At 41.6% G+C, this 25920-nt stretch overlaps 1 protein-coding gene across 4 annotated transcripts in view; it reads left to right on the top strand.

Moving 5' to 3' along the window:
- The first annotated feature begins 6217 nt into the window (after positions 1-6217).
- NCAM1 (neural cell adhesion molecule 1) overlaps positions 6218-25920 on the top strand; it is a 321012-nt gene continuing 301309 nt past the window's right edge. For 2 of the 4 annotated variants that reach the window (XM_079929222.1, XM_079929223.1), the window contains exon 1: positions 6218-6578. In XM_079929222.1, the coding sequence (XP_079785348.1) occupies positions 6527-6578 (52 nt within the window). In that variant the 5' untranslated portion in view covers positions 6218-6526. The remainder of the gene's footprint in view (positions 6579-25920) is intronic. The other 2 variants (XM_079929220.1, XM_079929221.1) reach the window with 2 other exon arrangements.

The raw sequence follows: 25920 nt of genomic DNA on the forward strand, positions 1-25920 counted from the left end.
TCTTACACTTTCTGATTTAAAAGCTTACTACAAAGCTGTGGTAATCAAAACAGTGTGATATTGTTGTAAAGACAGACTATAGACCAATGGAATAAAATAGAGAGTCCATAGATAAATCCTTGCATATATGGTTAAAGGATTTTTGACCAGGATGCCAAGACCATTCAATGGGGAAATATTTTTTAACAAATAATGCTGGGAAAACTAATAAATAAATAACACGGGAGCCTTACCTTACCCATGTACAAAAATTAACTCAAAATGGATCTAAGACTTAAATGTAAGAACTAAAACCATGAAACTAGAAGAAAATATAGGGGGAAAACTTCAAGACTTTGGATTTGGCAATGATTCTTGAATATGATACCAAAAGCACAGAAGACGAAAGGAAACATAGACATGTTGGCCTTCATCAAAATTAAAAACTTATGTATCAAAGGACACTATCGACAGAGTGAAAAGTTAACCCATGGGATGGGAGTAAATCGTATAACTAATAAGAGATTCATATTCAGAATACATAAAGAACTCCTATAATTCAACAACAGCATAAAACAAATAACCCAATTAAAATATGGGCAAAGGACTTGAACAGATATTTCTTCAAAGAAGATATACAAATGGGCAATGAGCACATGAAAAGATGCTCAATAACCCTAGACCTTAGGGAAATGCAAATAAAATCATAATGAGATACCATTTCACAATCACTAGGATGACTACAATAAAAAAGAAAGAAATGAAGAAAGAAAAAAGAGAGAAAGAAAGAAAAAGAAAGAAAGAAAGAAAGAAAGGATGAGGAAGAGAGAAAGAAAAAGGAAGGGAGGGAGGGATGGAGGAAGGGAGGAAGGAAGGAAGGAAGGAAAAAGGAAGGAAAGGAGAAAAGGAAAGTGTTAGCAAAGTTGTGGAGAAATTGGAACCCATGTGCATTGCCAGTAGGAATATAAAATGATACAGCAGCTGTGGAAAATGTATGGCAATTCCTCAAAAAATTAAACCACATGATTCAGCAATTCCACTTCTAGGTACATACCCCAAAGAAGTGAAAGCAGGGACTTGAACAGATATTTACACATCAATGTTCATAGCAGCTTTATTCATACCAGTCAAAAGGTGGAAGCAACCCAAGCATCAGCTGATGAATGAATGGATGAACAAAATGTGGTATATACATACAATGGAAAATTTGACACATGCTACCACTTAGGTGAACCTTGAAAACATTATGCTAAGTGAAATAAGACAGGAACAAAAGGACAAACATATGATTGTTCTTGTATGTATAACTATTCAGGTTCATAGAGACAGAAAGTAGAATGGTTGTTATTAGGGGCTAGGGGAAGAATGGAAATGGGGATTTATTGTTTAATGGGTACAGAGTTTCAGTTGGAGAAGGTGAAAAAGTTCTGGAGATGGATAATGGTGATGGCTGTACTACGATGTGAATGTGTTTAATGCTACAGAAGTGTAGACTTAAAATGGTAAATTTTATGTTACATATATTTTCCCACAGAAAATACTTCTTTCCCAAGAAAAGAAAAAATATTTAGCTTTCCCCCAATTACATTTTGGTTTACAGCTAAAATTGTGTGTGGATGCTGTGCTAAGCTGCCCAGATGCCACTTTCAGGACTGGGGGATGACATGCTTCTCTACTTGGGAGGATGCTCTCAGCGGTTAGCCTTGAGAAATTGCCCTTGGCTGCAGACAGCTGCCTCTCCCAAGGTCAGGTTCAGCCTAAATCTGATGACTGTTCCATGCCAGGACACTACAGCTGGTTTCACAGCACCCAGGGGCTGACTGACACCTTGTTGTGCCTGTGGTATGGCTCAGCTTCTCCCTCTTTCCAAACTGTTTCCTTCCCTTCCTGTACAGGGTTGAAAGCACTCTCTAATAAAGTGTCTGCAAAATTTTAAAAAAAAGAAGGAAAGAAGGAAGGAAGGAAAGAAGGGAGGGAGGGAGGAAGGAAGAAAAAGAAAAGAAAGAAAAAAAGAAACATCACCCCTTCCCTGAGATTATTTACTTGCACTTGACACAAAAATTGTCCTAACATCTGGTTAAATATATAACGAGTGGGACTTGAAAGGCACCCCTTGAAGTTGTGCAGCGCACAACCTGCACAGAGAAGTAGTGGTTTCTGTGTCGACCTTTCTCATTCCTCGGCTTTTGGAGTCCCCAGCATCATTCAGCTGGATCAAACTGACGAGTGTGCACTAGTCCTTAACCAGGGCCTGAGCCAGCCTCGAGCAAGGAGGGAAGCATGTCAGTGGCCTCAGCCCCATCACACCGTAGAAGTTAGAAGTCACTTCTCATGTCAACCAGATCAGGACTATGAGAAGCTAGGAGGGAGCTCTGAGGGCTCCCTGGAGACCCACTCCTTAGCTCTGCGGTCCTCTCTTTCCTAGATCACACTCACCTCTTTGGGCATGCCTCTGTTTCTCCAGCCTCTCCTAGCCCCGGGTCACTGTCTTTGGCTTTGGGCTTAGGCTGCTGAGTTTCCCAGAATGCATTTTGCTCATGTCAAATGTTTAAACTGAGTTCCTCGGATTTCTGTGGGCTCTGAGGTCTTGCCTTGGTTCTCCTTTTCAACACCAACAGGAAAGAAGCCTTAAATGAGGAAAAACATCTGTGAGAGCACTTGACTCTAGACCACGTTCATTTTTTCACGTAGTCTAAGTTAGACCATAACGTGGTAGTGATGGTGAGCAGGAGTTAGCGGCAAATTTAATTTACTTTATAACCTAATAATTAACTCCTCGTATCAAAAAGAAGAGAAGAAAACCTGCTTTCAAGGTTCCTTCTCCCTCAAGCTTGTCTTTCTGTTATTATCTTTATCACACTCCTCCTCCAGTATCACATGGCTCCTCTGAGGAGTGGTCCACACCCCCTGCTGCTCCTTCCTGGCCAGTCTTCCGTTCCTGGGATGGTGATGTCTCCCCTTCCCCACGAATGCTGCTCTCTCAGAGACCACTCATGACTTCCCAAGGGTCAAATCCAGGAAACTTTTAAGCCTTCTTATTTGACCACTTCAAAACTTTCTTCTCCTTTCGAGTTGGTGACATTATAATATTCTAATTCTCTATCTTTCTGTGTTTTCACTATTTCTTTGGCAGTTCCGTCTGCCCACGGCTTAAATATTAATGTTCTCTACGCTCCTCTCCATCTGACTGTTCGTCTTCTGTACATCTCCACTTGGATATCCCTCAAACGTCTCAGAATTAGTGTGTCCAGAGCTGACACCATTGCTCCTTTGCTTATTACCTTGTCTAAGTCTGCCCTTCCTCTTCCACTCCCTGTCAAGGTTACCAGCAGCTACTTAATTGCCCACACTGGAAGCTTTGGAGTCATTACTTTCTTGAGATCTTTGCCAGATATCCCTGAATCAGAGATGTTTCCCTGGCTCCCCTGTACAAAATGCTAACCCCCACAGAACTCCCTACCCCTGTACCCCTCTTTATTGCTCTCCTTTGCACATATTACCATCTACATACTAGATATCTGTAGATTAATTTCTGTCTTGCCCATAAGAACAGAAGTCCATGAAGGCAAAGATACTCTTTTGTCTACTGCTATGTCTTGAGTGTCTAGAGCAGTGCCAGGCACCTAGTTGATACTGAATAAGTATTTGTTGAATGAATGGAAGCAATTCTGATTTCTTCCCCTGCCTCAGACCCCCATCTTCAGAAAGTTCCAAAGTTCTGCTGTTTTTTGTCTTGGAAATATTTCTCAAATCTCTGCTCCTGTCGGCTTCCTTCCCCAGGGCCACTGCCTAGGATCAGGACCTGCCAGCCCATCCGGAGAGCACTGTCATAACTTCCTGGCTGGTCTTCTTGCTGTGGCTGATTTTATAGCCCATTCTCTGCTTTATTAGGGAAGCTCCAATCTCTAAAGCAGTCCTGAGTGTCTCCTTCCTCTGCTTCAGTCCCCTGGTTGTTCACTCGCTAGATGCTCATTAATGTGGGCCTGACAGCCTGGGACTCCCCATGGGGAAAGAGGTCTGGGGAGGGACACAGTTCTGTCTCATTTCAAAGTGAGGTTCAGGAAAGGATTGACACCCAGAGCTCACAGATGTGGGCACTGACAAGTGGAGAGCTGACGAATTGGACACAAGTGACGGATCCTGTTAAAAGAACACAGGAGAGATACATGGAGTGTGGACTGCAATGACTGGGGACCAGAGGTCTAGAATGAATCATCACAACAGAGAGCAGCAGCCCCACAGGGAAGGGAGGGGCTGGGGGGGGATCCAGTCATGCTGAAGTGAGATAGGATTTCCACACCTGCCTACATTAAAAAACTAAAAATAGGGACATTTGGGGAGAAAAATAGCAAGGAATCTTTTAATTCTATGGATAGGGGCTACAGGGAGGGAGGTTTGCAGAGAAGGGTGTGTCTCTCACTCTTGGTAAAATTAGAAATAGAAAAAATTTATGTTGGGTATCCCAACCTTCACTTTCTTCCCTTTCCCTTCAGGCCTGTTCTCTCCATCTTTCCCTGCTATCAAAACCTCTTCCTTAGGAAAGAGTCTAATATATTTACCCATTTACATTTACCAGGCCAATGTGGCAATTTTACATGTTAGCAGGACCTCATGTCTGAAGCCAAATATGCTAAATACAGCAACCATTAAAAACAACAAGAACAACTATATAATTCACTGTACCCAGCACAGGACTAAATACAGTGGTTGTTCAATAAATACTTACTAAAAGATGTTCAAAAAACATTACTGATATTATTAAACTCTGGAAACAATCTAAATATCCAACAGTGGAGAAACCATTGAAGAGCCCTCAATATGAAGAAATACTACATAGCTATAAAAGATTTCAAAGGAGTCTTTAACAAACTGGAAAAATGCTTATAATGAAACGTTAGGCGCTGCTACACTATGTCAGTGATAAAAATCATATGCATACACAGAAGACTTAGAAAATCTGTGGGTATCTCTGGAATCTGTGGGATTCTTTCTACTTCTCTGTATTTTAAAATTATTTATCGTCGGTATGAGGGAAATATTACAAAAATAAATGTTGTGAAAGATAGATTTGGGGGAGGAAGTACTTTTCAGGGGCCCCTGTATTTCAGCCTGTTGGTTTGGCCCACCTGGGTTTAGTATACAGGAGGGGAGGGGGTGGGGTGCCAGCCTCTCCAGTAACTGGCTGGCTAGCCAGCAGAGAATGGGTTTTTAAAGAGTGACACAGCAGTGGAGAGTCTGACCTTTAAAGAAAAATGGAGTGCATGGTGATGTTGGTGCATTGGTGCTTTGAACATAGACAGGCAGCCTTCCTCTGGGAGGGTTTCACGGCGCTAGGCTAGCAGGCTAGTCCAGCATCTAGGACACCGTGAGCTCCTTTTTCTGCCTCACCTTTTGTTCCGTAAACACTCAAACCCTGCTCAGGTGCTGAAACATGTTTATTTTCACCTTGCTCCCCCACCCTCTTCTGTTTAAAATAACAGCTGGAAGAGTCATTGAAACTCTTCGCGTTGGTACCTCAGTGATATTCTATATTAAAATCTTTAAGAATTGAGGTTGTATGCCCTTGTAAGAAAATATTATTTAATATTGTGCCTATACCATAAAACCTACATAAAAAATCTTGGTTATCTTTATAAAGAGGCCACAGATTCCAGCATTTATAAACAAGAAAACATTTTCCTGTAGTTATTTCTGAAAATCCCTTCTAAACATCTGCGTTTTCCTTCTAACTTAAGTTGCTTCCCACCTCCTTCCCCTGAGATCTGCTGCCTCTCTGTGGGAGAGCACACTTCATACCCAGTATAAAACAAACAAACAAACAAATTAACAAACAAAACCCAACAACAGCAATCCCCCTCCTTCTCCAAATTTCTAATTTCCTGCACTTAAAACAACTAAGTCCTAGGCTATCCTTATAATTCGAGGATCTTAGGTTCTAAATGAAGGATTCGACAACTTTGAAACCCTACACAAACCCAAAATTTTACTTTTATTATTTACTAGTTATTAAAGTATCCTACCTTCCTGATTAAGGAAGGTTGGATGGCAGCAAGGACCGCGGAGGCACAGGCGAGAAGTGTGAAAAGAAGAAATCCCAGTTCTGCCTGGAAGACTGCCTGTGAAAGAGCCCGACTCCTCCGGCAGTTCCACGCCGGGTTTTGCAGGCGGCCGCAGCTGCCTCCCCTGTCTCTCTTACCTCCTTGATGTTCGGCACTATTTGTGGCCGGCGTGGTGGAAGGACACAGTGAGGTTCTCACCCCCGCCCCCCGCTCCCATCCCCAGTTCCATCAAAGCGAACCCGGGCCAGCGCAAGGATCTCCGAGTTGCGAATGTGCTGAGGCTGGGACTGTCACTCATTCTCCGATCAGCGCGTGAACGCAGCTCGGCAGCGGCTGGCAGGAAACAATTCTGCAAAAATAATAATACTCAGCCTGGCAATTGTCTGCCCCTAGGTCTGTTGCTCTGCCGCCGTCCACACTCGCTGCAAGGGAGGGGGGGGCAGAGAATTTACCGCGGCAAGAACATCCCTCCCGGCCAGCACATTACAATGCTGCAAACTAAGGATTTCATCTGGACTTTGTTTTTCCTGGGAACTGCAGGTACATTTTCAAAATTAATATTCGCAATTTGATTTGCTAATTGCACCCTCCCCCAACTCCTCCCCCCGAGGAACGCTGTTATTTGGGGTGGTTTTACATGGAATGCTAAGAGTGGTCATTTTCGTTGAGCTGAGGAAGGAGCGCGTCGCCCTTGCTGCCCACCCGAACCCTCCCGGGCTGCCTGGACTGGGGCAGCCTCCCCGCGTAGAGAGCGCCAGGCGCCCCTCCAGCTCGCCCGCCCTTCCCACTTTGTGTGCCCGCTGCGCTGGGAGCGGAGCAGCCCGCTCCCGGGACGCTGCGGCCGCGCCGGCGATGGGCAGCGCTCCATCCCCGAAGGCGGGTGGCGGGCGGCGGAGCGGGGGAGGCCGCGGTTCGGTGGTGCAGCCGCACAGGCTCGGGTTCTGTGGGGAAGGGGCTTGTCAGCCCCGGTTCCGCGAAGACTGAACAATAAGGCCGGGGCAGCCGCCCCCGATCGTTATTTCCCTGGGTCTAATAAAGTGGGGCTCGCCGCCTTTGCGCCTTTAGCCCCCGCCCCGGCCGAATAACGGTTTGAAAAATGGGGCGAAATGGGCAGAATTTCAGGGCTCTGTGGCCGTTGTTGCACCCCCGTCGGTATGACGTTAGTTTTTCATTTGCCAAATATCTGGTTAGTTGCAAAGCCTGCTCTCGGCCCGGAGCAAGAGGGATGGGAGGATCGAGCGCCGCGTTTTGACAGGAGGAAGTGCGGAGGGGCGGAGGGCGAGGAGGGCGTGATCGGGGCTGCCTGGTGTGTGTGTGCGCGCGTGTGTGCGCGTGTGTGCCTTCACACGCACCGCGAGCCCCATGTTGCGTGGTGCGAGAGAAGAATGGCAGGTAGCCGCCCGAAACACCTCGCCCCAGTCTCCTTTCTTTGGGCGAGGTTCCCGACCCTGGCAAAGTGCGAACAATAGGAGCTGGGAGGAAGACAGTAGTGATGCTGCCGCGGGTGGCGGAGGCTGCGCCGCCGCCCATAAAACCTTGGCGGCAGGGAGGGAGGTTTATTTCATTTGGGGTATTTCCATCCCGGCCTCCCTGGAAGATTCTTCAGTGCGTGCCCACCCTTCCCTCCAGCTGCTCACCCCACCCCACCCCGCCCCACCCCAGGATTTGCGTTTTGGAGCTGACGGACGGGGAGGGGGAAGAAAAGGAACAGGAACCGGAGAGAGCTGGGTGGGGTGGGCAGACATTCTCGGTGGGGGGCGTGTGCTGGGAAGCGCCCGAGGAAAGCCGGGCGGAGGGGTCTCTGTGTTGTGGCCGCCGCTGCCAGCTGCCGCTAGAGCTGCCCTAGACGGCCGAACCTGGGTGGGGGAGCGCGCGGGGCGGGCCGGGGAGCACCCAACGCGACCCCTCCCCGGGCGGCACGAGAGCCGCGCTCCGCCGCCACCTCCAGCTAACTCGGGTCCCTCCCATGGCGACCAATCAGAGAGAGGCTGGCTGGGCGGGAAGCCGCGAGAGGCTTTTATTTCGGCGCGGGTGGCGGCCGGGAGCTGCCAGGACAGTCTCCCGGTGCTCCAGCGTAACGGTCTCTCTCGCCCCACGCCGGGAGGAACCCCGCCCTGCGACGGGGTCCCCAGCCTGCCCAGTTTCCGAGGAGATAAAATGGAGTCGAGGTGGTTACCGGGAGGTCTCCTGGTCTGGCCCGCCCGTGCTTCCCCACTCGTGCCTCCTTCACGCCGACTTGGAGCATCCCTCCCGCCCCTCTGGCACACACACGCCCGCGGAACCGTCCAGACCGGAGCGTGCTGCCTGGGAGGGCGCAGAGGCTGGGCGCACCGACACGCGTGCGCTGACCAGTGGGCAGGGGGCGAAGCTCTGGGCGGGCCGGGGGCGGAGCCTTGGCAGGGGTGGTGAGGAACCCCGTGCGGGGGAGGGGGAGGGGGAGGGGGCGTCGGCCAACCCCAGCTGGCTTCTCGCTCTGTACCGGCCGTCCCCGGGTCAGCATCCCGCCCCCCGCCCGGGCATGCCCTCCTTTCCCATCGTGTCCGTGGGATTCCCGGGCGCGATTTCCCCGCACTGCACGCGGCGGTGTGTGTCTGGGATGTCCTCTCTTCTAGATGGGGGCGTAACGGTAGAGACCTGATCTTTGGTAGGCCTTTAGGAGGGATCGACCAGACGTCCTTTCCAGCGTCGTGATGTGTGTAACTCTTGGTGTTGGGATCCCCAGGGAATTCCAGGTTGGATATTCAAGGCAGCCCAGGCAAGGGTGGCATTCTGACCGGTGTTCTCTGGAAGGAAAGCGTCCTCGTTCCTGGCCCTAGTAACGTGAGGATGGGAAGAAGGCAGAACGGGAAACACATACAAGGTTGATTAACAAAAGAAAGAAGTTGAGTGGTTTTCCACAGAGAAATAATTTTCCATTAAAGTATTGTTTTTACCATAGCTTAAAAAAAATGTAGAGTTCAAGTCAAAGGATCAGGACGAAAATAAAAACGAAAACACACACACATACGTTTTGTTGTTGTTGTTGTTGTTGTTTGGCCTGCAGTGTTCTGTTGTCTCCAGGGACAATGGTTGCTCAGTCTCTGCTCCACTGGGCTCACATGAAAATTTAGATGTAAGGTGTGCTCACCTTAATATACCAAAGGAATCAGGTCTGCTGCCCCTTTGTCATTTTGGTGTCTTCTGCACCTTAGGAATAAAGTGAAACGTTGTGGAATTACACAGCAAATTTGAGTTTATTCTAACTGCAGTTTTAGATGTTTTGTGGAAAAATCGTTTGATTGAATGATCTGGAATGGTTGTTAAGTCATACGTTTATTTGATAATTTTATAATCCTCTCTGCCAGTTTAACTTGGAAGAGTCAAGGAGTGATCAGGACTGCTTTTCTAACAAGTAGCACCAGATTAAGAACAAAGAACACATTTGCTACCCAAAAGCTAGCTTGCACTGTATTTATAGTATATATAATATCATTTACTAAACGAATTAAGGTATGTTTCAGCGGAGTTCGCTATGAATACAGTTATGGTGAGCTATATTTTTTCACTGGTTTTCATTTTAATATCAGTAATGTATCTTTCTGAACAAAATTTAACGGAATGTAATAAAGCCATATTTAAGAATGTGGGAAACCTTTTACAACTCTGTCCAAAAACCGAAAAGTTAATTTTCTTTCAACAACTATTAGCATATTTTAAAATATTGAAAATAACCTAAACTTTATTTAAAATTCAACAGAATTAAACGAAAAGAGAATAAAATCCAGACATTGTGGATGCTTGGCCTGTCACGTGTTTAATAGCTCTTGAGTTGCTATTCCCACTACAAAGATTCTAAAGATCTGCCAACTGGGGCTAAGTTTTCATTAGTCTAACACTTAACATTGTTTTTTAGAGTCAGTTTTCAAGAAGCTCCCCCTGTCTTCCCCCAACACACTGAACTTGATGATTTCTTTCCAGATACATTTACCCAGGGTCTGTTTTTTAAAAAATAATATTAAAATAGCAGAAAACAGCAGGACACATGCATGTTTAATAAAGGAGGTTCATCCAAGTCTCTATGCTGATTGATTAAACTAAGGGTTTGTTGATTTAAGTGGTTACTGTTTCTCGAGCTTGATAGTTCAAGAATTAAGGCACTAATTGTTTGCCAAAAAAAAATTATGGTGTGGGTATGCTGTTTGCAAGGACTGTAGGTGCTTAGTCAAGGCAGCAGGAAGAGAGAAAAATTAGTCACTGGAACCCCCAATTCTGAGTTTTGCATAAGTGCTTTACTTTGGAATACATTTATCATTAATTGATTTCCTCAAATAGGTAATATGTCATTTAATGTAAGTAATCTATATTTTTTCTTAATAGGGAACAACATCTTAATTGCCTTTCAAAATAGCACCATTTCGTCATTCAAATACTAATCTTTAGACATGACAGACGTTTTTATTTGCTGCAGAACTCAGTTTTGTAAATTACAGACAGCATCTTGTAAACTTTACACTGCTTGAAATACAGGCTTTGGAATTTCTGATCCAAGCACTGAATTTTTAAGGCGACAAAGCCTCTATTTAATATTAGTTTGATGAATTCCGCACGTTTATGGTCTTCAGAGTTACAGAACTGGGGCTGCTTTCCAGACTGAAAGGGACTTCAGTGCTGCTGGCAGACCTCCAAAGATATTTTACAGACAGTTCTTCCTGTCTTGGTGGAAAATAAGTGATCGACTACCTGTTGCTAAAGAACGGTTTGAACTTTCCCTGCTGATCTCGGGTTTGTGGTGCTGGAGAGCAGAACCAATCGACAGGGAGGGGAGAGAAGGGACTGGCACCTGCCCCCGTCAGTCGTCTGGGAACCGTCACCCTGGGAGGAGACAAAGGCATTTTAAAAAGGCTCTCCTGCACTATTTAAGTATTGAGCTTCCGAGTACACACATGTCTTATGCTGTCAATATAAATATTTTAATGTAAATTCCATAACTGATGATTCTTCGGTTTAGTCACCTAACGGATATATAGGCTAAGAAACTTTGGGAACATTAAAAGAAGTGACAGGAAATTATACGCAGCATTTTTCCAGTCTTAAAAATGAGTTACAAATTAAACGAAATTGAAAACATGACTCAACAGGCCATGTAATGATAATAGCTCTTTGAGCTTTGAATCAAGAAGACTAAAGGTTAAGATTCCTTTAGTCAAAAAGGAAGAAATAATACGATTCAGAGGAGAATTTTATACATCTCTTCAAATGGTGAGTCTCTGAGCAATATTGTCAGAGAGCCTCTTAGGAAGAGCGAATGCCCAAGGACCTCTCCGAGTCCTAGTGAATAGGTCTCTGTGAGATCCCAAGTTTTCCATATGAAAAAAACATGTAGTGAAACTATTATCCAGGTAGATGTACTTACTGCTGTAGAGCAGTGCAATGCCGAAGTCAATCTGAAGGTCGGAGGCACGTCACCTCTAGCCCTTTTTGTTATTACCTCTTGGTGCCAAACTTTAAGACCATTTGCTGATGTAGAGGGACATAAATTATTTGGCGTTGCCAGTGGTGCCATTACACTCTTTTATTTCACGGTGTTGAAATGCTGTCTCTTGGCTGAAGATCCTCATTAGGGGCCTTGCCTTTTGATGTTGGCCTGGGTGCCAAATGGCGGCTTTTCGGGCACTTTCATTGTATCACACTGTTAGGCCACATCTGCATGCAGCCACTGAGTTCACTGTTTTCAGTTAGGTAGACACACTTTTCCCTTCCTGCGGGATTAATTTAGCTTCCAGGCAATCACTCAAAGAGAACTATACTAGAAGGATAAGACATTTGGTCTATGTTGTGTATGTGTGTTTTTGATTTAAAAAAAGATTTTAATAAACCTGTTAGGCATTCGTTTTCTCTCAGATATATGTAAATATGCTTGCCTTTCAATTCAAAGATTGCCTCACTGGTATGACTTGAAAGGCCTCTGTACAACTTGTATTCCACTGGATACTCTCCCTGAGTAGTTTTGATTTGGAGCTGCAAACCCTGGCAACATCTGGCCCTGTTTTCCATCCTGTATCATTCCTGAGAGATCTGATTACCTCACCATTTAGGAATATTCATAGTGGTATCACACTGTTGGAGATTGGGTTACAATAGGTATTCTCTTAAATACTTCATCAAATATGTTGAGTGCCAGCTTTTTATCATCAGCTCTGTGGGGAATTACAAAGCACCGTGATGACCTAATTTCTGCTGTCAAGGAACCCTGTGAGTAAGAGAGCCTAGAGATTAAGTGTGGCCAGCGGCCTAGGGCCCTAGGGTGAAATCCCAGGCACACAGACCCTTTATTAGCTCTTTGATCCTGGGCAAGTCAGTTCCCTTCTCTAAGTTTGTTTCCTCTTCTGTGAAATGGGAAAATTCGTAACACCTACTTGGTAGAGATCTTGTGAATATTTTCGAATGCACATGAGCTGTGCTTATTAAGGAGAAAAAGGGATGTATATGGAGCTAGAAAAAATAATTATTCAGACATAATGGTCTTGTTTTAGACAGACTTTAAGAAGAATGTAATAGGAACTCTACTTCAAAGATGAGAACTAGATTTTTTTTTAATCTGTTTTTAAATATGCCTGCGTGTCTTGTTGGTTTATGAATACTTCAGAGAGAAAAGGGTCTCCTTATGAGGTTGAAAGCCGTTAGCACAGGGATGCATCTGGGACTCATGGGGGCCAAAAGGTCTACAATTTTGAATGCCCTTTTTAAGGAAAATTCAGTACTCTCTTGCTTTCGACCGTTAGAACAGGTCATCAGGTCCCCATCCCCCCCAGAGCCTTGGAAGGACCCTGTGTAACGGAGGAGCCCATGCAAACTTCTGACCTGCCATAGCAACTGTGTTGGTCTCCTTGGGCCCACTCGCTTGAGAATACAAGCTAATTGTTCCAATGTGTTAAACATGTACCTTGTAAATGTTGTGTGCTGCTTTGAACATTAGAACCATGTATCAAAATCAAAGTTATTTTTGAAAAGAAAAAGCTATTTGACCTTTATTTTATAGAATATCTTAGGTGAGATCTGAGGTGATTTAATATGTCTCACTGCTGATATTTTTTGTAAATTACAAACTGGAATAAAATAAGGTAACTGATATTATTATTCAAATGAGTCAAACATAAGTGCCCTATTGGTGAGGCAGGAAGAGGTTTGCCAGCTAAAGGCATATGATACTGGAGAAGAGACTGAAGGTTTAGCTATCAAAGAGGGAATAAACTGAATATATAATCCCAGTAAGTGTGTCTTAATCATCACTGTACAATTCACAGAGTGTTTGATACGCATTATATCTTTTAATCTTCATATCTTTTATTCGGTAAATATTTATCAAGCACTTATTGGGTGTTGGGTGCTAGGAATACAGTGGTAGACTAAACATAACATCATCCCTGTTACCTAAACGTACATCATCCCTATGTAGAGCTTCTAGTCTAATAGTGTGGAGGAATATAGACATTAGCAAAGTAATTCACACACATCTTTATAATTATATATTCTGATTAAAAACTAAGGAAAGGAGAAGGGTGCTATGAGAGATTATCGGGGGGGAAATCTTTCTTTGGGTAGTTGAGCGAGTGAGCAGGTAACGTTTAAAGAACTCTCTGTGAAGTAGGAAGGACAGACGCTCTTCTCGTTTTAAGGCATGGTTGATTGACTACTTAACAAACATTGGTTGAATCACAACAAATATTCCTGACTTCCTTAATTCAGTGAACCTTCCTGAAACCTTGTGATGGTCAAATAGTTTCAGGAATTGTGCTCAGTTTTGGGTTATGAAGTCAAGTAAGATATGCCTCTGCTTCTAGAGCTTACCATCTAGTGTTGGGGAGAGACATACTCTACTTACAAATAGAGACATGGATTAAATGCCATTGGAGCACAAGGAAGGAAGCAATTAACTCTGCTTGGGGCTCCCTTGAGCTGGGCGTGGGGCACCAGTTTGCCTTCACTGGATGGAACAGGAAGAAGAGGTGATTCAGCAGAACCAACACACGGAGATATGAATATATACAGCCACGTTTGGGGAACAGTGTTGGGTACCTGGGGAGAAGTGGCCAGACTTGAGGAGAAAAACCAGTTCTCTAAGGGCAGATTGTGTTAGGTCTTGAAATAGAAACTGAGTCTAAGAAGGGGTAAGTGATTTACACAGGTGAAGCTGGGACTATAACAACATTCGTTGGCTGAATTTCATCCTTTTTTAAAGTTAGGATAATTTGAATACATATAGCCTTGGAATACGAGCCAAGCAAATGTGAATTTGCTTGGCTTCTGGGCTGACCGATCTGATGGAAGTGAGGCGGGCAGTGGTAGGTGGAGGGCAGTATCAAGAGCTTTGGAGTCTGACAGGTCTAGGTTGAGGTCACTGTCACTGACATTCTGCAAGGTGCTGCCCTTTTGAGCCCGCTTCCCCTGTGTAAAATGGAGAAAATGACACCTCCCTTACGGATTTTGGTGAGCTTAAATAAAATCACATATGTAAAACAGGTAATATGCTGTAGGTACTCAATATACCTATACCTTCTTTTAAAAGGTTCATCCTGCATGGAGGTTTTATTTGAAACCTTTATTAAACAGGTGTGCTGTGAATGTGATGTGCAGAGTTCTGTGCTGGAGGCTGAGGGGAAAAACAAAATACATTTAAGCAAGTTATACCAGGCCTGCAGAGGCTTTCAGATGGCTGGGGAGAAACCACTTACTTTGTTCAAACACTTAATCCTGAAAGGTACTATGTGAATAAGTGCCTAGAAGGAAGGAGACGGGTAATAATTGTGAGAATTGTTCGGAAAGGCAAAAATTGTCTTGGTTGGTTTAAATGTTTGGAAAAAGATGTGGCAGAGCTAGTACTTGATCTGAAGCTCCGGGGACATAAGGATAAATCAGAGGAGGAAGGACCCAGCTCTCTGTAGGAAGAGAAGCATCTAGCTAGAGGATTATTGGTATTGAAGAGCAGTGAAAGCAGATTGGATATTGGGACAAATCTTATTAAAATTTTAAATGCTGCGCAAAGGAGAGGGTGCTGCTGGAGATGTAAGAGAAATCATTTAAAAAAATATTTAAGAGTATAGTCAACTACAGCAATTGAACGTCTGCTGTGCTAGGCTGTGTGTTTGTTGCCAGCTAGGAATTCGCAGAGAATTAAGTAGGAGCAAATCAATAGAGATCGTTGCAGTCCTTAAGGGGAGTTTTGGTTTTATGCAGCAGCCACTATAGTGGCTGGACAAAATCATGAGTTGGTAAAAGGATTTTTGCTGCATTATGAAAAATCAGCTAGATGATGGAGGACCCAGAGGTCAGGAGATAGGAGAGCCAGTTGAAGCCGCTTTGAAGGCCAGTGAAGTCTAATGAAATTCTTTTGCTTGATGGGGTAGGAAGATGTGTATGTGGGGAAATGAACTGTTGGGCTTAGATTAAAAAGATTTGGGTTCAAGATTTCTCTCTGCCACCAACTGCCTAGTGAATCTATGTGAGTCACTTAATATCTTCGAACTGTAATTTCCTCATTTGAGTAGGAGAAGCAAATAAAATAATGTATGTGAATGCACTGCAAACCAAAACACTTCACAACTCTACCTTTTATTAATAGACGCGTAGCTGAAAAGTCTTATAAAAATTAAATTCTATATATCAGAGGGGCTTGTTAAAGAAATCCAACTGCGATATATTTTAAAGAACAGATACACTTGTAATGGCTTTGGATAAGGATAAAAAGGACACACACAGCTGACATGTTGGAGATGACAAATCAACCAGAAGAGGTAGATGTTAGGTCCAAAATGGTAGCTGACTGAGAGAGAGAAATAATTTTAAGCTACAAACCCAAGGTAATGAAATAATCATGGTACTGTCAGTATGACGGGGAATTGAGAAGAGGGGTTACCTTGGATGAAAGATGGATAACCTCAGTTTTATACGCATTAGGTTTTAGAAAAAATTTGGGCATCCTAGTGTCTTAACTTGTATGCAGGTTGTGGGTGGTGAAATCTATTCAGTTGGCTTCCACTAGCATTAAAAAGAAGGAAGGAATAAAAGGAAGAAAGAAGGAATGGAATAGAATAGAAAAGAGAGTATGTCTTATGTAGTGAGGGTAGGTATTGTTTTGTTAAACTTTTGTTGACCCGGTTGTGATGGAAAACATATATCATGTTATGACTCAGGTCAAAAAAGTTAGAAAGCTAATCCTCATAGATGGAGGAATATAGGACTAGAGAAAAGGTAAAACTATCTGTAGTGCAGAGAAGGGACAGGATAGAGATTTAATGGGTTTTGGGGGAGAACGAGAAGAGAAGTAGTGACAGTGAAAATACTTACTGAGCATCTCCGAAATCTGTTAGCTGCAGATGTAAAACAAAACCCCAAAACTCTCAAGTACAATTCCTTGATAGCAAGAGAGCTTACTGTCTAGTGGAGAAAGAAAAGACAACTGGGAATACCAGGTGGCATTTAAAGCCAGAAATGTGGCTAAGATTGTCGAGGCAGGATAAAGATTACCTGTGCACCAGGAGAGATTGGAACTCTTCTCAGTGTAAGTGAGCTCTGAAGGAGGTTGTAAAGGAAGGATTTAGCGTGGATGAGGTACATTACTTGGGTGTTTGCAAGGAAGCCCAGCTAAGGAGACCAAGAAGACTGAGAGTCGTAGTAGTCTATATTTTTATCCTCTTTTGGTGGAGAGAAAAACACCATGAATTAGAACACGTACATTGTGGAGTCTTTATCACACCTGAAGTATTTATGTTGTTGTGTTTATGTAGCATCTAGAATGGTATCTTGTCCATAATTTAGAAAGTGATATTGAACAAAAAAAGGTAACCAGAGCCTCGTGGTATGAATGCCTAGGTAAGAGAAGGATGATAATGTTAAGTGGAAGAGTTGGAAACAAATAGTATTTATAAGCATGATCCCAATTTTGTTTTAAAAAATCTCTTTCACTTCTTAAGACTGGAAGAAGATTAATTTTTATACTATCTGAGCTTTCTCTAATGAGCTTTATGTTCAGATTGCAAAACAAATAGTGCAATAAAAAAGAGGTGGGTAAGAGTATAAGGAGGATGAGACTCGAGTAGCATCTTTGGATTTGGAGGAGAGTGGTGATCTTAGAATAATTTCAGCTGGATGGTGAAATTCAAGTTCTTAGAATCAAAGACTGAGTAAGAGCTGATATCCCGGGCACTTGACCAAAATGAAGGGGAGAAGAGGTGTTCGTTGGGAAGGCTTTAAGCTGAGGGCCATCTGGGCACAGGTACCTGCACACTGAGGGAGAGAGCCAGAAGAGGTTGGCGAGGCAATGCACCTACCTATTAAAAAATTTCAAAACATTTTTATTATTGCCAGAGAAATCCCATGCCCATTAGTCATTACTTTTCATGCAAAATCTTTTGAAGTCTGTTCTGCCTGTCACATATTGGATGCGTTGCTTTGATCAGATCAGCAAAGGAGTGGAAATGGTTGAGATTGACCACTTTTCTAATGTTCTTTTATTCATATTTCATCTGCAAGTGTCCATTCTGTCCACATGAGAGACTGCCCATCACCACTTAAGCTGCAGTTGCTGTATGATGTTTAGATTTAGGGCACAAATGGAAACCTTAAAGATCTGCTATCCTGAGCATGAGAAGATCTAAATTCAATACAAACACTTTGATTTAAGTTATAGTTATAAATTATCTTCCTTTTTTTTAGATTGGGGTATAGTTGCTTTACAATGTTGTGTTAGCTTCTCCTGTACAACGAAGTGAATCAGCTATATGTATAAATATATATCCCCTCCCTCTTGGACCTTCCTCCCCACCCCCCCCAATATCTTCCTTTCTTAATTTAGCATCTCTTTTTGGTGTTTTAGCGGCAGTGCATATTTTAGGGCGCTCTCTGTAGGTCTTTTATATCAAACTTGATTTTGAAAGGTGGCTCTCCTGCTGTCCATGGCCTTGATCCAGTAATTTAATCTCTCCAACACTCAGTTTATTTATGTGTGAGACAGGGATAATAATACCCACCTAAAAGGGCTGTTGTGAGGACAAAATGAGGTAATTTATACAACTGTCTGGCACATAGTAAACTCAGTCATTTTTCCCCCATTTCCCTTCTTTCTGCTAAAGTTCACAGTGAAGGGTGTACAGTTAGTGCTGGACTTAGATATTGATTATAATTAGAATCACAAATTTTCCATTTATTTTTCATCCTCTGAGAGTTCAGCATTGAACTCACCGTGAGTTGCAACTGAGTTGGAAACGCTGTGGCTGATTGCTTAGCTGCTTTACCTTCCAGGAAAGCAAAGTCATCTTGATTTTGAGAAAAGTGGAAGTTTAAAACACAGATTGGTTTATATAGATTCTATTTGCATAGAGTTAATGTTAAATCTGTCAATGGTGGAGCCATAATATTTGAAGTAATGGTTGCTGATAAAGAACCTACTGGTGATACTTGATTAATATGGAAATCATTTGTCTGGCAACCTTTATTTTTTGGAACATGAAGAATGAAGAATTAAGGGAAAGAGTGAAGAAGTGAAGGAATTCAGCCTCTGGATAGCCAAAATACACATCCCCAAAGCCCATGCACTGAATTGTACACACTTGACTCATAGGGAAGCCCTAAAAGCCCTTAAACCTTTATTCACAAAGAGCCCATATATTCTTAATTAATTTCCTAGATTCTGCCACATTTATAAAGATTCCTAGATTCAGATTAGAATCAAATGAAACATGACCACTAGGTACAGGTACACTGATGGTAAGAAGATGTAGTAACTTTGAATGGATGGAAAAATTATGAATCAGACTCAAGAACACAAAAAAACATGTCAGTCCTAGCCATTTAGTATTTGGCTTAAAAGGAAGCCCTATACAACACAAATGCCAAGGGCATGTCTCTAACACAGTGTAGTATAAATAATGCCTATTTATGACTAAACCTCATTTTCAAGCAGCAGGCAACAATTATATGGACACAGTTCTTGAGCATGTGTCTTTAGTGTTCAGCTCTGTACTAGGTGCTAAAGGAGTTAAGACTGTTTTTCCATATAGTTGGAAAAATAAATCAAACAAACGTAGGTACCATTATCTTCACCAATGGCAAGTTGGAATGAAAGAGGCAATGCAGTTAGTGTTACTCATCTGGAAAATCTACTCATGACACATTCTAATCCCCAAGGATTTAGGACAAAGGAGATTTCATATTTCATTCTTATAAAGTGACTTCGTTATACTGTTTGGCTTCTCAGCTTGGCTTGAAGCCCATAGCTATTTATTTACCATTAAGATAAGGTGGGTCAGCTAGTTTGTTTCTTCTCTGCTAAGTTATACTAAATATATCTTGAGATTAAAGATCCTACCTAGTCAAGCAATTGGACTTAATTGGTTGTCATGCCTCCCTTCTCTCTCGAGTTTTTTACTTTTAGCAGAATGAAATGTCCATGTTTAAAAAGTCAGTTTTGGGCTTCCCTGGTAGCGCAGTGGTTGAGCGTCCGCCTGCCGACGCAGGGGACACGGGTTCGTGCCCCAGTCCGGGAAGATCCCACATGCCGCGGAGCGGCTGGGCCCGTGAGCCATGGCCGCTGAGCCTGCGCGTCCGGAGCCCGTGCTCCTCAACGGGAGAGGCCACAACAGTGAGAGGCCCGCGTACCACAAAAACAAAAAACAAAAAACAAAAAAACCAGTCAGTTTTATAAGACTTGTAACAAAAATCATTAGTCCCCTTCCCCAACCCTTTCTACTCCTTCTTACCCCTCCAATCATTGATTTTGACTCCCCTAAAGTAACCACGTTCTACTCCTTTAGCTGTTTCCACATTTTTTATCTCCATATTTATACTTTCTTAATTTTCAGTCTCAGGTATTATTTATTGACTTTTTCCTGTACGCACTGCCCACCACCTCCTACTTCCTTTACCTTGGCCTCCCAATATAGCAATTTTTCTATTTTTGGTTAAACCAATATTTAATGTTTACATTATTATGACCAAGTAACTATTTTTCACAGCTGAGCCTTGATGTATGCTATGATTTTATTCCTTCTACAGTTTTCTGGATTTTTTTGGAGTTTATTATGGCCTCAGTTTTCTTTAGCTTAGTTTTCTACATACCCATCATTAATTCATGGTCAAGTTCTCAAACTGAAGTATATATCCCCTCTCAATATGTTAAAACATGGTTATTTTTTTTCTTCCTCTCAGACACGTATCCTAGACCTAACCCTTTTTTCTCAGTCTAGACTATAAGTTTTCTAGGCTGGTGGCAGTTAATTTATATTTGCCTGATATATAATTCTCTACATTGGAAATTGTTTTCCCTGAGAGTTTTGGAGGTGTTGCTCCAGGTTTTCTAGCTTTCTGTGTTGCATTTGTGAAATCCAGTGCATTCTAATTCCTGATAATTTGTATGAAACTTGTTTATTTCTCCTATAGAGACTTTAGGATCTTTTCTTTATAGTGTTCTGAAATTTCACTATGATGTGCCTTGATGTAGGTCTGTTTTCATTTATTGGGATAGATTCTCAGTGGGCCATTTTAGCCTGGAAATTCATGTCATTCAGTGCAGAGAAATGGTCCTACCTCATTTATTTGCTATTTTCATATCTTTTTAATTTCTTTTTCTGGAACTCTTATTCAGAAATTGGATTGATTATCTGACTTTTCTTATCTTCTATCTCTTATTATTCATTTCTTTGTCTCACCAGGCCCCATCCCTTATTTTCTGGGAGGTTTTCTCAGTTTTTTGCCAATATTTCTATTGAATTTTATATTCAGCTGACATATATACCATATAAAACACATAACTATATAAGCATATAGTAAAAATTTCTAAGAGCTTTTATGTGGTCTTGATGTTCTTTGGTAGCACCCTCGTCTTGTTTCTTGATGCAATAATCTTTATATTGCTGAGTATTTTAGAAAATTTTCCTGCTTCCTGTATTGTCTCTTTTTCCTTTGAATTCCCCTTTATTGTTGGGTTTAGTATCTCTGCTGTGTTTCATATTGTCTCACTTCATTTCTGAAATTCTAATGGTCCCGGGCTGTCTATGGGTAATTAAGGGTGAGACACTGAAAAGCTGTGGGGAAGCTCCATGTGGGTGGGCTTCACCACAGAGTGATTCTGCAGAGATCTGGTCCCTTGGGTGGGGGACGTCTGCATCCACTCATTAGTACCTGCGTTTTGTCTTGTGCTGATCAGCTGAAGAGAATCCAACATTTTGCAAATTATAGGGTATAAGTCTTCTGACTGTTCTTTTTCTCTAAGCTGAGTGGGAGAAATGGTTTGGGGGTATTTTATTCAGTTGTCAAGATTTCATTTAATCCTCCAGTTTGCAGTGGGGCATTCTGCCCTCAACAATGCCTGGTATCCCCAAGAGCAAAGTCCCTGTGATTTAACTCTCCATTAATAAAAATGCAGTCTTTTACTGGCGTGAGGAAGAGTGCAGGATGGGAGATAAGATAAATGGCTGCAACCCTCCTATGGGGTATGTGTGTGTGTATGTGTGTGTGTGTGTGTGTGTGTGTGTGCATGTGTGTGTGTGTTGGGTTGAAGTTAGTGGTGTGAGAAGGCGTGTGGTAAGAGAGGAATTGTGAGTTTTAATTTTGGAGCAGACTGTGAGAACCCTCGGGTGACCCGTCTCTTTCAGTGTTCATAATTGGTACAAGTCAAAGCCTATTTTTGAAATCTTTTATCTCACATGGTTTAGTATGGAATTTTTGAGATTGGAAGAAGCTTGCACAGTTCTTAAAGGAAAAGGTAAAGGCTCCAGGGGTGCATCAAAGTCAAAGACTTAAGAAGATGAATGTTAAGGCAACTTCAAGGGAGTTGACAATTCAGGGAGTTAGGGCCTGTCTCAGATTGTTGAAGAACCTTTTCTGAACTAAGGAGCCCTCAGAAGATGCCAGGGTGGCCTGAGCTCCCACATTTTTTTGGATATAAAGACATGGGCTTGGCAGTGATGCTGCGAACCAGAATAAGAGCAGTTTCATGAACACATTTGCAAATGGCTGTGTCCCAGACTTGTTGGGTAGCAGAAACATTCACTTAATTTAGTACTTACGGAATAACTACTATGTTCTGTGTAGTTTGTCTAAGATGAATGAATTCAGTAGTTTCGTAAAAAATTCTAAACTACTTTCTGAACTGTTTTTGGTTACATTTGTAGTATTTATTCCTGTGGAATGACACCAAAGACAACCTTGAAGTGTCAGAAAAAAGATAACCGAGAGTTATTTATTCCTTTCTCAGATTTTCCCTTTTGTGTATGTAACTTAAAGTTACTCATGACATGTTTAAAATTTAAAACTTTCATCCAAGAAAACCATCTGTCATAATGAAGCAAAAAAGGGACATTGTGTGATATTCTTTGAAGATAAGAGATTGAAAATGAGTCCATTAACTGCCCTTGATTACAGTTTGAGGTCATTTTCAGCTAAATTGGTTTTGGAATCAGAATTTAAATTACTGGTCAGGCTCAATTAAGATAACTGGTCATGCAGACCGTTCATTCCCCTTCCTCCCTTCTCATAAAAGAATATATTTATGGTTTATAGTTCTTCACAGCCATTATTAGGCATTATTTTTTAGAAGGTAAAGATTTCACACATTAATTGATTTAGGTATTGGAGAGTAGTTTTGTATCTAAATAAGAAACCTGGATAATCATTTATTATTTGATTTTCTAGAGATATTTACACCAGACAATTTTGAAGTCACTGGGAGGTAAATCGATATATTACTCTGTTATATTTTTGCTGCCCTGTTCAATATTAAGAGAATAGCTATCACAGACAACCTCGGGCATTTACATTGTATTATTTAAATACCATAACAATCAGTGTTTAGTGCGGTATATTTTCAGCAAACATAAATTATAAGTATGTATAATTATTTTAACAATGTAGGTATGAGTTTCTAAATATTAAACTTTTTGTTTGTAATGAGTGGGTTTAAAATTGTATTCTCTTTTAACTAACTCAACAGGAGAGATTTAAAATGAGGAGTTCCACTGTTAATTTAGTCTTCACTTTCATCTTTTTATTTACTTATAGACTAGAACAAATAAATTCGTCTGTTTCTTTTGTAACTACAAACTTCTTAACCTGGAATTTAAAGGTACAAAAGAAGAAAACAGTGTAAACCTACAGTGAATATGGTGGTGATAAATATGGGGTTGGTTACGTATCTGGTGATGTCTGGAGAATCTGGGCAGGTAAGGGACTTGCACTAGCTAGACACTCCAACTTCACAAGGAAACAACTTGAATGACTTGCTGATGTCCCTGAAATGATGCTCTTATCTATCCTAGAAGAAAACTGATGATATGCAGGTGTCACAATCAACTCCTCTTGTCCTGTCATCACATGCCCTGGGATTTGGGTCTATTGGCAAGAAGATGGATTTGATTTAGGCCATAATTAGTATTGACCTACATATAATTTTGAAATATTTTGACTGAAATTCAGTTTGAAGCCAAAAGTCTCATCCATATATAACATCGTGTCTTAAAACTCTAACTATAGAGGTTTTTAAAAAAATGAACATAAAAATCAAATTTACATTTTGACGTTTAATACATTGAATAGAAAAATTCATATCCAGAGCAAAACATTTGAGTTGTTGATGATTTTTTTTGTTTGAAATATTAGACGGGAAAGTCAAGTAGTTGTATGATTGGAATCTCTTCCTGAGACTAGGTAGATGGAGAGAGGCCATCCCCCCAAAAAAGAGACACAAGTAAAATTTTTAGTAAGGAAAGTCTAATATTATATCTGCTAGTTTGCATTTTCTTGGAAACTTTGGTAGAAGTCACCAAGGAAACATGCGATTAGAAATGCTTCCTAAATTATTTTGAGATTAAATGTGCATATGTATGTAATCTGTAGATTCCATTTTCTTTGTGATATTGTTTTATTGAACAAATTCCATTTAATTTTCTATCAAAACATAGCCTTAGCCTTATATTGAATTTAACAATAGTTTGTAAAAATCATAAGTTTTATAAAGGCACACACATATAAGTTAGATGGGTTACCATTAAAATGTAATTTCTTAGTCTTATTTTGGAATTTATAATAAATTTTTAAAAATCACGAGTTTGCCAAAGGTATATGCCAGTCAGGTCTTGCTATTTAAAAATGAAGTGCTGGGCTTCCCTGGTGGCGCAGTGGTTGAGAGTCCACCTGCCGATGCAGGGAACACGGGTTTGTGCCCTGGTCCGGGAAGGTCCCACATGCCGCGGAGCGGCTGGGACCGTGAGCCATGGCCGCTGAGCCTGCGCGTCCGGAGCCTGTGCTCCGCAACAGGAGAGGCCACAACAGTGAGAGGCCCGCGTGCCACACACACACACACACAAAACAAAAAAAACAACAACAAAAAATGAAGTGCTGTTTCTTGAAAAGAAGGTATAGCTTGAATCCTGTTTCACACAAGTGAGTTTCCTAGATTTGGGGGAAAAAAATTAATATATTGGCATCCATGGTTGACCATAGACTTAAATATAATACAAAAAGTTTCAAAATCTAAATTGTCATTGTTTACAAAATATTGGCAAATTAGAGCCAAAGCACTTGGCGTTATTGTTATTGTGTAATCTGTTTAAAAATAAACAGTGGAAATAATTGTAGAAACCTCTGGGTTTAGAAAAGCTTGTTGGTGGTTCTTCACATCCTCCTAAAAAAGCAGGCTGTCGTTGCATATTAATCACTCTGTGAAAGGAAGCTTGCCTTATTTGCATTGTGCATGCACCAAGAAGTCCAATAGTGTGCCTGAGAAAAAAATGGGGGGATTGTAATTGTTGTTGTCAAAAGGGTTTTTATTCCATTCAAGTGGAGAAGCTGAATGCTGGAGAATTAGTGCAGTGTTTTGTGGAAGAAGAGTCCCTTTTGCCCACTGCATTTCATGTGGTGCAATCCCAGTGGGTTAGGATCCTGAACATTGGGGTGAAGAGGAGAGGCCTCATCTTCCTCGGATGCAACCGATGCCCCTGTAGATCTCTATAATTTTCCAAGAACTTGTTCTGAATCCCAAAAGAGTTAAATTGAGATTTTTGCGATATTTATAATATTGGAAATCTCAGGGGAATTAAACATGAACCAAAAAAGGTCTGCATCTTAGTGTTTATGTTTTGGGGTGTAGGGTAGAGATACATAGTATAAAATTAAGTGAATTATGTAGTAGCATTTTTTTGAGAAAATATGTTATTTAGTTAACACCTTGCAGATATAATTTGCCCCTCAAATTGATTTTAAGTGATCTCTTTGAAATTATTTTAATAATGGCATCTTTGCTTCATTGTATTTTCAGACTCATTGGTTAAAAATAAACACTGAGAATAAGCAGCAGAAATGTTCTTAATGTTATTGAGGCTTTCTCTTAGTAAGATCTCATTATTAGGTGAGCTACTTTTAGTTCATCTGTGTTTCTCTCCTTCCCTGGTCAAACACATCTCCCTGAAGCCTTTTCCTGATCTCCTAATTCTACTTAGTTCTAGCTGGCACCAGCCTCGTGAGCCAGTATAGTTTCCAGAACCTTGACATGTACATTAGTTATTTTGGAGGTCTGTTACTTTAGGCTGGTTTAGTATCCTTTACTTGTTTTTAGCATCTTTAAAAAAATTCTGCACAGTCTATGGCGTTCCCAATTAGACTTTGAATTTTACAAGGGAGGGAATGTGCCATTATCTGTGTACACATCTTTTGACAAAATGATTATGTGTAAATCATAGAGACAAAGCTTATTATTCTAAATGGTTTTGTTGAATATTAGCAGGTGGTTAACTGATTTAAAAAGTTGTCCGCAGGTTTTACTTGCCTTTGGTGTATTTGGCTTCAGTGTAAGTCCTTTTTATTGCCTTCTTTAATATTGTACAGATTTGGTTATTTGACAGTTGAACACAGATCC

Source organism: Stenella coeruleoalba (assembly GCF_951394435.1).
Source record: "Stenella coeruleoalba genome assembly, chromosome: 8".
In the NCBI taxonomy this organism is placed as follows: domain Eukaryota; kingdom Metazoa; phylum Chordata; class Mammalia; order Artiodactyla; family Delphinidae; genus Stenella; species Stenella coeruleoalba.